The sequence below is a fragment of the Lagenorhynchus albirostris genome, chromosome 4, assembly GCF_949774975.1.
Source record: "Lagenorhynchus albirostris chromosome 4, mLagAlb1.1, whole genome shotgun sequence".
Taxonomy (NCBI): Eukaryota; Metazoa; Chordata; class Mammalia; order Artiodactyla; family Delphinidae; genus Lagenorhynchus; species Lagenorhynchus albirostris.
The window spans coordinates 128,099,511-128,113,024 of record NC_083098.1 but is presented as its reverse complement, the minus strand read 5'-3'; the positions used below and the strand labels follow the sequence as shown (position 1 = coordinate 128,113,024).

Here is a 13,514-nt window from a genome sequence, read left to right as displayed (position 1 = left end):
TTTTGTTTCCAGTAGATACCTTTTTATATAATGGCCACAGTTCTCAGAAGAATATTTTTTCAACCTGAAAAAGTAACCTTTTATCTTCCTGTTACTAAAATGTTAGTTTAGCATATCTTTGAAATACCAAATGCAGGGCAGCAAGTATAAAACTTTTAACATATACTAAAACGTTATCATGAATCAGGGAAACACCTTATTTCTTGGCATTTATGCGATTTTTTTTCTGTTGCCATGAGTAGACTTCTTTGATTCTGTTTTCCCTATGGCGCTTATTTGTGGCATTTTATTACTAAAATATTCCAAATTTTTCATATTGGTTTTCATGATACACTCTCACATCGTAAGCACTGTGATCTTTTCTATGGCTTCGGCAAGAACGCACCCAGTATCGTATTTTTAAAGTACTTTATTTGGCAGTTCTCTCTCTGTGGGATGAGTACTGAACCAAAGAGTAACACATATGACTCACTTTCATAAGCAAACGCCAGAGCCACCGAAAGGACAGCAAGGATGAGAAGTAGTGTATCCTCGTCAGGCACGATCAGGACGAGGCCACAAGTGATTTCACGAAACGGTAAGCATGTGTCAGTCCTGAAAATAATAACCTTCCGTTTGCTGCCTCTTGATTTCTCAGTGTAAACTTGTGGGTGCTCATGGATAAAATACTTCTTTTCTCGCCAGCCTCGAAGCTTATGTTAGCCCTAAGCCCGAAGAAGAGAAATGAATTCTTAATTTTCAATCTGAAACATTTTCCTGCTGTTTTTTGTAGGTTCCTCCTCAGAAAAGAAAGCCAATGCGTAGAAGCACACGCTGTTGGAGGAGCACACAGGCCGAGGGAGAGCTCGGCTGAGGGCCCTCGTTCCTCTTTTTACTGTGGCTTGTGTCTGCCACACCTGCACATCACCACCTCCACTACTCATACCTGGTAATGTTTCCCTTTGGCACGGATGGAGGACAAGGCTGTGACAGCTGAGATCCTGATCAAGTCCTAGGGGCCAAAATTATACAACCTATCACAACTTCCAGCTTCCTCGAAATGAGAAAATCCTAATGTGATGGTGATGGCTTTGCTGCGTACATATATACTTAGAGAAGTAGTTCAGAGACACATCGATTTGCAGTTATATCTGTGTTTTTCTTCCTGTGCATTTGCGTAATTATTAACAAAAAACGTAACTCTGTCTTCTCAAACCAATTAAAACGGAAAACGAATGTATCCAAATTTTATTGCAATTAAATTATACAGTGACATGACAGATGTCTAAAGATTAAGCAGGTTTAAAAGTATTCATCCATTTAATAAGGATTCTACTAGGACCAACTGGAGATCATCTTTGCGAGGAGGTATAAAGCAGGAGTGTGAGATTCACAGATATCCGTACTTCTAGAGGTAACTAAAGAAAACCAGGAGCGTCAACTGAAGCTGCAGTCCAATAAACAATCCAGAGATAAGAGCTGAGACTATCTAGCTCCAACTTCCAAAAGTTATTTTGCTTAATTCCAGTTCAATCGTTTTTGTTTTTTCAATTTCTGGAAATACTTGAAGCTTTGTGTAATAGGAAGATGAAAGAGCCTTACTAAGCAGTTAAATACTTTCAACCTCAATCTTTGACTATTTAATTCTTGATAATTCTTGAGAAAGAATTATCCTTCTCTTACGTTAATTCACTAAAGTTTGTTTTTTCTACAACTGATTAAAGAGACAAATCATTCTTGGCCAATACTTCAGTATAAGTGAATCAGAAAAACAATAGTTGCATCATAACATTTTGGTGTATTTTTTAAAATTTCCATTTCTTTGAATTAGTGAAAAAGTCACTGTAATCCAACTTCTAGTAGTGGATTAAGTTTGCCAACTAGATGTGCTCACCAGAATAAAAATTGAACGTATATATAAGAAGTACCCCTTGGTAGCCTTGTTATAGGTCAGTTCAACAGCAGTAAAACATGATTTAATCATACCATTACTATTACTGAAGTCATCCTACTACTAATTAGCAAACGGCCAAACATTGTCAAGATTGTACAAATGCTAATGTATTGGGAGAAAATCCAGTTTAGGCGAGACCTAATTTCATTTCAACTCCCGGTGGGTGACTGCAAATGTGCAAAGAGGACCCCTTGCTCAGAGTACTACTGTAGTTCCAGGAAGACAGGTTTCCACATCCCCGGCCTGCGAGTCAGCCAGTCCCTCTTGTGACCCTCTCCCAGGATCATTTGGGGACGTCTCTGTCTCAGCTCATTATAAAGGTCACACCCCTGTGCTGTGGCACTTGCTTCATTATCACACACAGTTTGTAGAAACTGTGTGAGGAATAGCTCTATCCCTTTGAAAAGATAGGAAGTCACACCACACGGTGGTCTCTGTTACTTTGGAAATGTAAGGCCAGGCATATTTTAAGTTTTCAAAGGTCATGGAGAATTCAATCTTTGACTTGAAGGTATCACATGAAGAGAAAGATGTATTCACTTTGTCATGGTTGTGATGTGATGTCAGAAGAAAACCTTCCTTGGAGTCTAGTTAGGGGTCTGGGAGTGAGGCCAGCCTGTTACGCTCACTAGCATAGATTTTTTTTTAACCCCATTTTCCTTATCAACAAAAATAATATTTCAGACTAAATTTCTAATATTATTAAGCATGGACTAACTTCAGATGATTTTCCTTAGTTTATTTATTGAGCTCTATCACCCAGCAAGAGAGGTAAAATTATCCCGTTGTTACAGGTGATTAATCCAAGTCCCATGGCAAGAAAATGGCAGAGCCAGGATTCAAAACTGCCTCAGGGCTGGCCGCCCAGTTCTATGCATGCTATAATTCTGCTTCCTAAATTATTCCAGCAAGTCCCACTTGTTTTATGGTTCTTTGGGTCTTCATCAATTTGAAGTTATAAGAGCATACTTCTAGGAGAAAGTATTTCGATAAAAAATACTATATATTTTATAGAATTTATGTTACCCCCGGGTTAAGGGAAGTGTCTCATTTAAGCTCCTACATAGAAAAAGGAAAATGTACATTTAACGTTAAAATGCATTAAAGGTAGAAGTGTGGGCCTGATTGGTTGCTTTCATGTATTGATACTTTTTCATGTAGCTCAGACACTGCTAGAATTGAATCTAAAAGACATGTATCTCCCAATTCAATGATTCAGTTTAACAATTATTCTTTAAACACTTATTTTCAGAAATGTCCAGGCAGCTCAAAGCATCTCACACTGATTCTTTGTCTATGCACTAATTTTGGTTGAGTCCATATTTGGAGGGGAGGACAGAGTCATTTAGCAGCCATTATTCTCCCCAACTTGAGGGTCCCTTTGCCCCATTTCATTTCTGTCACTTTCTTCTAATCATCCTGGGCACCTGCAGGATGTTAAATCCTAGGCAGATATAAAATCAGTTGCGCTGCTGTTGCAGCCATACTATGATCCTTTTGCTGGCTTAAAATTGCTTAAGCTCCAGGTACAAGCTCAAAAGAAAAGAAAATGTTTGCTCTAATCCTTACTTTTCAATAATTTTAGAAATAGTTTCTCTTGCCTAGTTTCCATCTTATATAACTACCTCTTCACTTTCATCAGTCTTTGCTCCAAGGGAAAAAGGTGTTAGGGGGAAACAGTTATACCTCCAGCCTTTGTGATTCCATAGAAAAGGAAAGTTTTACCAGCACACACATGCTATACACACACGCACACACACCAGGCACCTCCACACACACGCACACACACACACACCACACACACACGCCCCACCTCTGCCTCCCCAGCTTTTCCAGGCAGCACTGTAGGACTCTAGTTTCTCCATTTGTGGCTGGGTAGATATATTCAAATTGAAAATGTTGCATAATAAAGTTATATCTTTCCATTTTGCCTCAAATGCTGCTGTGTGTGTAATATATTGCCAAGAATATTGACAAACTCTATCTTAAGCCTCCTACAGGAAGTGATAATGTTGAGATCTAGAACCAATTAACTTGCCAATAATTGCTGAGTAATAGGGGAATTTAACGTTTGTGGAAATGCGTGAGTTTCACCACTTTGTGTCCTGCGCTCAGAAGGTAAGATAATTTCTCTCTGCTCTTCTTCCACTTTATTCCACTCCAGCAGCAGAAGGGGGAGCACAATATATGAGGCTCACGAAGTACTGCTTTGGTAAACTAAACCCAACCCCAGGGCTTCCCAATGCCTTTAACCTATTCCTGAGAATTAGTTTGTTGGGAGAATCATCATATGAGCTGATTTCCCTGAGCCTCCCCTTGACTGGGGGGAGCATTTGCACATCTTCGGGGGAACCTCACAGCTCCCTTCTCCCTCTCTCCCTCTGCGGCCGTCAGCAGCCACATCAGCCAACACAGAGGCGTCTGGCAAGCACGAGGCCCCCTCCACTTGGAGACGCCTCTGCAGGCCGAGGCTGGCTTGGTGCTGGGGAAGCTGCTCAGTGTGTCGCTTCACGTGCATTTGCCACACTCGGGCCATTTCCATCCGCCCTGGGAAGGGGGCGCTGAGGGAACACGTGCGATATCGCAGGCTCCGGCCTAGGCTGAGATGATACTCCACATTTCTCACGAGGGGTTACAGCATTGAGCAGGATTTAGCATGTAAAGAATGAGACTTAAGCCTTTCCTCCTTTGATTCTGTTTAACTTCCATAGGTTCTTTCTCTCTGTTCCTGGGAGGAGACCCTAATGTCTTCCTGCTTCCTGACCACTCCTGAATGCCAACCAAAAACATGTCTTTCCCTTCTGTTTCCTTTTTTCAGACTTTTCTCATGTTCCTTTTAAGTAATGGAAGTTTCAAAAAGGCAAGATGGATGCTAGCATGAATGTAAACAGTATGATCTCAAGTTCTCTCAGATGTGGTAACTTACACGGGGGTCTCCAGATTCCTATTACTTAATCCAGACCCCTCTCCTGATTCCTAATAAAGAGCTCAGTGTGTCCCAAACTGTGATGGATGCCATCGTCCCTTCTAAACCCACTCTGTCTATTTCCTATTTTCATCTACAGAATTGTCATTCATCTAGTCCCATAAACCAGAGACCTTTGAAATGTAGCAAAGCAACATTTTCGGCATATTATGCTTTATTATTTCGAGAAAGGTAAAAATGCAACTGGAACACAAAAAAAGATTTGTGCAGTGTATGGAGAAGGTGCTGTGACTGATCAAACATGTCTAAAGTGGTCTGCGACGTTTCGTGCTGGAGATTTCTAGCTGATCGATGCTCCACAGTCGGGTAGAACAGTTGAAGTTGATAGCGATCAAATCAAGACATTACTTGAGAGCAATCATTGTTATACCACGCAGGAGATAGCCGACATACTCAAAATATCTGAATCAAGCATGGAAAATCATTTGCACCAGCTTGGTTATGTTCATTGCTTTGATATTTGGGTTCCACATAAGTTAAGTGAAAAAAACTTTCTTGGCTGTATTTCTGCGATTCTCTACTTAAACATAATGAAAAGGTTCGGTTTTTAAAACCTCTGCCACGCAGCACAATAACTCTGGGAGTTTGACCAAAATACTCAACCTCTATGAGCATCAGGTTTTCCTTGAATAAGTATCCCACATAGTATTTGGGGGCGTCAAGGACTTCTGGCTTGCCAACTCACCATGACCTCCAAACCTCATGTCACCCTGGATGAAAACCTGGATATGAAATTTGGAACCTTCCAGAGGATCCGCAAGTAATCTAATCCCTGAACCTTCCAGCGGATCCGCAAGTAATCTAATCCCTGAAATGAGTTTCTCATGGTTTGTACAGTCCGTCCTAAATATTTGTGGGATCATGGGGATTGCATTCATAGCATCCCACTACAGGCTCCTATCTAGTATTTGTGTACCCTGCCTTGCCCTCTACCACAGCTTTATTGCCTTGTTATTTTTATTTTTACTCTCTCTTCTGCCTTTTTCCACTTAGTATTCAGTCTTTGACATTTTCTCTAACTTCCAACTCTTTCCCTTCTTTCAGTAGCAACAAACATTTACCCCTTTGTCATAAATATAATGACAGTCATTTATTTTTCAAATGTGTCCTTGAGGTATTACCCTCTACTCAAGAGTATTATCAATGTATTGTGTCACCAAAACAAACAGACAGACAGACAAATGGCAAGGCTCTCTCTGAAATGAATTCTAATGAATTCTCTAAGTGCTAAGGCACAAAATGAAGAAAATAGTTATCAATTTATGGGATTATTTAAGGATTAAATTATGTATATGAAGAGGTTAACACAGTGGCTGGTACATGGTAGGGACTCAATAAATTCCTTGGTTTCAATATCTATAAAGAAAAATGTCAATGTTGATAAAGGCTGCTATTGTCAAGAGCTGTAAAAGTCTGAAATACATAAGTCAGCTGCCATAGTTTCAGGAATGCTAGCAGAAGACACAAGATTCCTGGGTCAGAGACAGAAGACTTCATTACTCCCAGCAATAGCAGTAGCCACAGTATCAGCATTTCCTTGTGCCCGTTATCTGAGCCTGATTCCCACAGGGCAAAGTGAAGAGGGCCAGGTGACACCTACACATGCAGTGGTCACATTACAGGAAAGGAACCCTAAACTTAGAGAACCCAAGCCTTTTATGATGGGCAGTAATCCTGCCTGACTGTTGCTTTGGAAAGAGACATTATCTTTATTATATTGGGCAGCAAACCTGTCTGCCACCTACTCTAGAAGGAGATACTTCCTCTATCTTCTGAAAAAAAAAAATATATATATATATGTATATATATATATATTTTTTTTTTTTTTTTAATTTTTGGCTGTGTTGGGTCTTCGTTGCTGCGTGCGGGCTTTCTCTAGTTGCTGTGAGCGGGGGCTACTCTTCATTGCGGTGCACGGGCTTCTCATTGCGGTGGCTTCTCTTGTTGCAGAGCACGGGCCCTAGGCACATAGGCTTCAGTAGTTGTGGCACACGGGCTCAGTAGTTGTGGCTCGCGGGCTCTAGAGTGCAGTCTCAGTAGTTGTGGCACACAGGCTTAGTTGCTCCGCAGCATGTGGGACCTTCCTGGACCAGGGCTCAAACCTGTGTTCCTTGCATTGGCAAGTGGATTCTTAACGACTGCGCCACCAGGGAAGCCCCTGAAAAATATCTTTGAAAAGATAATCCAGAACTAAGGCAATCAGTGTCTCTGCCTGCGAGATGTAAAGAAATGGGATATTCCCAAGGAGGATTCTCTCCCAACAGATATATGTGAATAAAATCACCAGTTTTCTAAATGCTGTAACAAATTTCTCTATCTATACGAGCTCGGAGTTAAAACTTGGGTTATATATATGGTAACTACCTCATTTATAAAATGGGATACTTCCAATTAACTCAATCTTAGACATAGCTCAATACCTCTTGTCAATTATATGCTTTAAGGTCAATTATTAGGCAATATTATTCCTTATATATCTTTGCATGTGCATACTCAAAAGAATGATAAAAAATACACATAAGATTTCCTGGTTCTCTGAGCAAAGTTACTCTAGCATAATACTTTATTAAAGGTATTTGAGAGACTGTTGCTTTCTTGATTTCCAAACACCCATTCCATCTTCTTTTCGGAATAGCACCTTAATATCCTTTAGGAAAATTATATTTTTCCCCACTGGACCTAGTTTGATCTAAAGTGTCCTGTCCTCTCCTAGGCAAGGGACAACCATGTGATCCAAACCAGGCCGGTTGGACTTTCCCTTGCTGGAATTTGAACTTCAAGGCAACAGAGTGCCTTGAGGGGATCGTGGTTGCTACCTTGGCCCCTTAAGATTGACCATGTTCTACAACTTCCCTCTTACTCATGTGAGTAACCCAGTATCTCTCCAATCAGTTGTTTAAGTCAGTCAGAGTTAGTTTCTCTAGTTTGAAACAAATGAATCTTCATCACAAATGTGGGAGTTAAAGCTCAGAGTTTAGGTCAAGGGTCTTGTGAAGAATATATGTACACATACAATATACACATTTTTTTCTTTATTATATCTCTGAAAATGGAAAGTAGGACTGATGGTAGCTTTATAATAATATAATCAGATCCAATATAATCAGATGAGTTAAACAATTCAAATGCTATGCTTGCAAGTCTGACAAAATATTACCTTGGACCATTGCACAGTACACTCAAATATATTTTAAAGTGGAAAACTTCATAATAAAAATAAAATACAATTACTCATTTGAATTTCCTCCAAAACCTGACAAAGCTCCTTAAGAAAATATTTTCATGAAGCAACTTTGGGAAAAGTTCCAGTGAAATAAAACCACCAAAGCCCACGTCTAATTTCCTTATTTCTTTCAATGAAGTGCCTACTTGCATATAACTGATGATCTACATTTTAATACGTTGTTAATAAATAAATCATAGGTAATAGAATTCCTTTTTGAAAGAACTACACCAAATGAGTTCTGCTTTAAAAATCAGTGAGATGGTGGTGTTACTTTCCAGCAAAGTTAAACTCTAGCATTATAAACTTCAGATTATTCTGCAGCAAAATGTGAATTCAAATACAGAGCAGCTCCTCAATAAGAAGTTAAGGTAAAATTTCTGATGGCTTAAAAATTTCTTGTAAACCAATACATTTTTGGACATTTGGCCAATTCTACACATATCGTAACTCTCATCTTGATCAATTATCTATTTGGGATTATTATTTGTCATTGTCATTTTATTGGAAATTTCTTTTATTTGCATAAAACTGTACCTTGTGTGGCGTGATGTGTGGGTGATACTAAAGAGAGGCAGTTCCTATTCTTTCTAATGTCTAAGGAAAAGTATTCTAGCAGCTGTGGGGAGAATGAATTGAAGCCAGGGGAGATTGAATCTCCTTTTAATTTCCAACCTATTCCTCAGTCTTTCAATGTCTCTAGAAGTATTATCTTCCTTCTATAAATCACAGGAGGCAATCAGTCAAAATTTGGCAATTTAAAGTGAGCAAACTATTATAATATTCAAATATTCTAGCAAAACCTTGTCAGTTTTTTATCAAAATGTATTATTTAATTAATTAGCAAAATGTAGATCCATTTTCCCCAAAAGAAAAACTAGCCTTTAATTTTTTTCTTTAATTTATTATTACTCCTAGTTCAACAGGTTCCAACAGTATGGCAGAAATCTATTTTCCCCATAAAACATTAAAGTTAATCCCAGGACACAGATTAATCACTAAGAAACTTTACGAACAAAGTTAAAATGAATTTTTTAAATATAAGGAAGTGGTAGGCCAATGTTTCTGACATAAATTTATATTTATATTCATAAATTTAATTTTTTTCCAGTTTGTCATATGTTTTTCAAAAGAAATTACCACTAACAATGTTTAGCAAACTTTTAATTTACCTTTAGACATTAATTCTTGCTTCATTACCAAATTATTTAGCATCTATTGCCTTCACCCTCCACTGATTGCTTTCCAGTAAAATGAAAAAATCATCAGGTAAAAATAGGAGTTTTTTTCCCAATAGGAATAGTTGAGATAATTTAAGAGCTTTTATCTGAGATCTTCAAGAGATTCACTTCTATCAAATAAGAATGTAATGAATGAGTAAGTTTTGTAGAAAAAGCCCGGGATTTGGAGTCAGGTACAGATTCTGGCCCTGACTGCACAGGTATGAATGTGAGCAAGTGTGTCTGATGTGAATAAACCTCAGTTCTCATAACTGAAAAATGACAAGAAAACAATCTCAGATTTTTGTAAAAAGTTAAACGATATCAAATATGTGATGTTTGGTGGTTGGGTGGTTTTCATCATATGTTAGCTCCCTTTGCTTACTGTGACGGTTAAAGAAATTTCTCTTGGGTAACATTTCCCAAAATGTGCTTGATAGGAGGAAAAATAGGAGCTGTGCAGGAAAGGATTTCCTCATAAACGTAAGAAATGCTTTGTCCAACCCAGCTTTTACTGTAGGAGTTCTCAGATCTTTTCATGTGAAATTGCAAGTTACGAAACTCACTCTGTGAACTGTTCCCAGCTTGTGGAGAATTTAAGTCATGTTGATAAAGATACCATAAATAGAATTAACACAAAAATCAGATGCCATCCAAAGATTATCTCTGCAAGACAAAAGCATAAAAAGTGATTATTCTCTGTTAAGTTTAGATATATTATGCTTATTAAAAGAGTGGCTCAAACACAGAAAGGGTTATCCTATCACATACCACTCAAAGACATAGGGTTAACTTCAGTGGCTGCGACAGGCTAGAAGTACAGGAAAAGAAGTACAGCACACCCATAGGGTGGGTGGTATAGACCCAGTTGAGGAAGACACAGCTGCAGATGATGGGAAGAATGGGTGGGATGTTCCAGGTCGATGGTGATAGACAGAGGGGCAGACCAATCAAGATGTAAGCCCCAGGAAAACCCAACAAGGAGTGATAACGATGTTCAATTTGAAAGCAACTGAAAATGGATCAAAGCATGCAAATTAAAAGAGCTCATCTTGATCCAGACAGAATGAACTAAAATAAAGACTATACAGACACACTCTGAAAAAACTATTTGTATTACAAAAATAATAATCATAAACTTTAAAAAATTCTCATACAAGTTTCTAAACTAAAAAAATCAGTTGGTCTACAAAGGAACTATAGAGGGAATACCAACCAATGCTGGACAACTTGACATACAAGGCGATATGGAGAAATACTTGTCATTTTTTTGGCATTATACTTTCATTTTTCATTTATCTTTTCAGTCATCTTTCAGGGGTATCCTTGTATAAATAATATGCAAAAATTAAATTACATTACATTTTATATAAATGGCTTTATAATGTCTTAATTTATGGTAAAGTGATTATAAATACCTTATTTCTTAGTAGTATATATTTTCATTTTAAAAAATACATTAAAGTGCTCCCATATCTAGGGTTAGTTAGAATGTAGCAATGGTACCATGCAAAGAGCCTGCCTCCCTGAGAGTTTATCTTTCTGTTTAAAAATCTGAAAGTTATTAGTTTCATTATATATAGGCCACAGTTCAAAGCCAAGGGCTACATGAGCCAGAAGTGTTTACTTTTAAAACCTAAGAGCATTTTACATTTTGGCTATTACACAAAATTCTTTTCATAATTTTTATTCTATCTTGCAGTTCTGAGGAATTTCAAGTTAAACTCAGATTCCAGTTTTCACATTTACCTTCTTTAGAAAAACAAATCATATCATTCAAGGAGAAGCTAAATCACAGGTGTGGATATGGGGTTAGCAATTTGCAGAATGAGGACTTTTTATGTTATAGCCTAGTTTGCAAGCTGAACTTACATATGTCACTTTATATAGAGCCATTTTGGAGATCCAAAATGGCAATATTCCAGCTTCAGTCACACTCTTGATGTTCCTGTCTGCAAGACAACTCCAATTTCCAAAAGACAATCAGATTGTCGATTAGTTTCAATAGAATATGCCTCCTAGTTCATAATTAGATTATTTCAAAAACTGGAAGTACAGATACTCCAAAGATACACCTGAAGCTATTTGTTTAAGTAAAAAAGGAAATTAATGGCAAGAAACATATATGCCAGATATTTTCCCTTTATAGATAATATGTAAAAACAATTTATATATGATATATATGTTAAATCTTATATATATATATATATAAAGTACAGAATTAAATAGTCTGATGGACAATAATCCAACAAAAAATTAACAATAAAAGAAAAACTAAACTTCTGATAAAAATTTTTTTCTTCTGATGACTTTCCGAAAGTTTTTTTGCACCAATAAACATACCACCTGAGTACATTTCAAATTCTTTATAAGCGAAGTCCAAACTGATTGTGAAGGATGTTACATTGCAGCTTGTAAAAGTTAGCAACAGTCAAGCCAGTGTGGCATTTACATGTTCTTGGATTGAGGATTGCTAGAATAAGAAGCAGAACTCAGAGTGTGGTAAACTTTAAAAAATTATTCTCCCATTCTCATCTAAATTGACCTCATCACAATCTTCTGATATTACTAAGCTTTTGCAAGGGGAAGGAGGCAGTTGGCAGAAAGAGGAAAGGCTGAGGGTTTATTAGTGTAATGGAGAAAGGACGACATCGAAGAACATCCATCATCTGACACTCCAGGAGCAAAACCAATCAGCTTCTCTTCACTGGGAACCGCAGGAACATTACGGCCAGAAGTTCCTTTATACTTAAGTGTCAATGTCTGAAGCATTGAGGTCATCTTTGGTTAATTAGCAGCCACTACAAAACCACATTACGATTATCAACCAGGCCAGCAGAGAACACTTTTCTGAGAAAGGCCATCTGTTATGGCTCTTTATGGAATAAGAATCATCAAGTTCTTTTCTGGAGTTTCTGAATCTTCGCACACAGTTCACGGTCTAAGACATTTCTCTGTGTTCTTGACTAGCATCCTGTTAGCTCACGCAGAAAGGGGCTGCCTCTCTTCTGCTATACTGGCATTCACTGAAATCACTGGGTTTTCTTTTTCCACTCTTCACGAACTTTCTTAAGAAAAAAGCTGTTTTTCTTTCTTCACTTTTTCATCCACTTGGATATCACTGTCTGATTTTTTGAAGATAATTCTTGACTAAGAACCTTCCTCATACTGACCCAGCACCTGCAGTGTTGGACCACGTGGTCCTTACTGACAGGGTCAGGGCTCTAATCCTAAACCTTCCACGTGGTTGAGAGCAGCTCTCTGAGCCAGATGGCTCCCAAAAGTCAGAGAGGATCCTCAGAAAGTACCTGTCAAAATCTTATACCATGTGCAAATGCTCATGTTTATATATATCTCTATATATAAACTATATATCTATAATATCTATATAGCTATAATGTATCTTTAAAATGCTTTTTTTAGAAGTTACATTGTAGGTGAAGAGTTTATTCTAGATGGATTGAGGGGTAAAAAGGAAAATATAAAATCTTAAAAGAAAGACATAACTGAAAACATCTTATAGGGGTGTGCTCAGAGTAGGGAGCGTGAAGAAATGGCTCGTCTGTTTACAACACACTTGACAGGAATCTGGGCTCATTGTGACAAGGGGCACAAAATACCCAACAAATACCCAACACACGTCCTCCACGTGGCTGCTGGGCAGGACCAGTGGGACAGGGCTCAATATTGGAAGAAAAGCTACAGTATTTAGTGGGGGAGTTTGCCACCTGGAGCCCATCCAGTCCACGCATGGGCGGGCCATGAGTGGTCTTATAGACATAAAGGCTTTGAAGCTCTCTTTTCAAGGAGAAAAAAAAAGAAAAATAGATTCTATATGCCATTCTGGAAAAGGCAAAGCTGTGGAAACAATAAAAAGATCAGTGGTTGTCAGTAGTTTGGGGGGAGAGGGGAGAGGAATACAGATTCCAGAAGTTTTTATGAGCAGTGAAAATACTTTGACATTATGATTGATATATGTCATCATACTTTTGTCCAGACCCATAGAATGTGCAACACTATTCACTTTATTAAAGTGAACCCTAAGGTGAAACAAACAAAAAAGAATCTACAGATTTGGTCTACAGATGCAGCCATGAGTATGATGACACCACAGGTATCATATGTGGTATTTATTGATACATGTAATATCTG

The 13,514-nt window shown here is 38.0% G+C and overlaps 1 protein-coding gene and 1 pseudogene across 1 annotated transcript in view; both read left to right on the top strand.

The window, feature by feature from the left end:
• The window catches only part of TNIP3 (TNFAIP3 interacting protein 3), a 90,219-nt gene extending 88,728 nt beyond the window's left edge, over nucleotides 1–1,491 (top strand). Inside the window, exon 13 of the mRNA XM_060147423.1 lies at nucleotides 773–1,491. Coding sequence (XP_060003406.1) covers nucleotides 773–804 — 32 coding nt within the window. The 3' untranslated portion in view covers nucleotides 805–1,491. The remainder of the gene's footprint in view (nucleotides 1–772) is intronic.
• An 11,393-nt stretch (nucleotides 1,492–12,884) lies between these two features.
• Nucleotides 12,885–13,002, top strand: LOC132520127 (small nucleolar RNA SNORA11; annotated as a pseudogene).
• The last annotated feature ends 512 nt before the right edge of the window (nucleotides 13,003–13,514 follow it).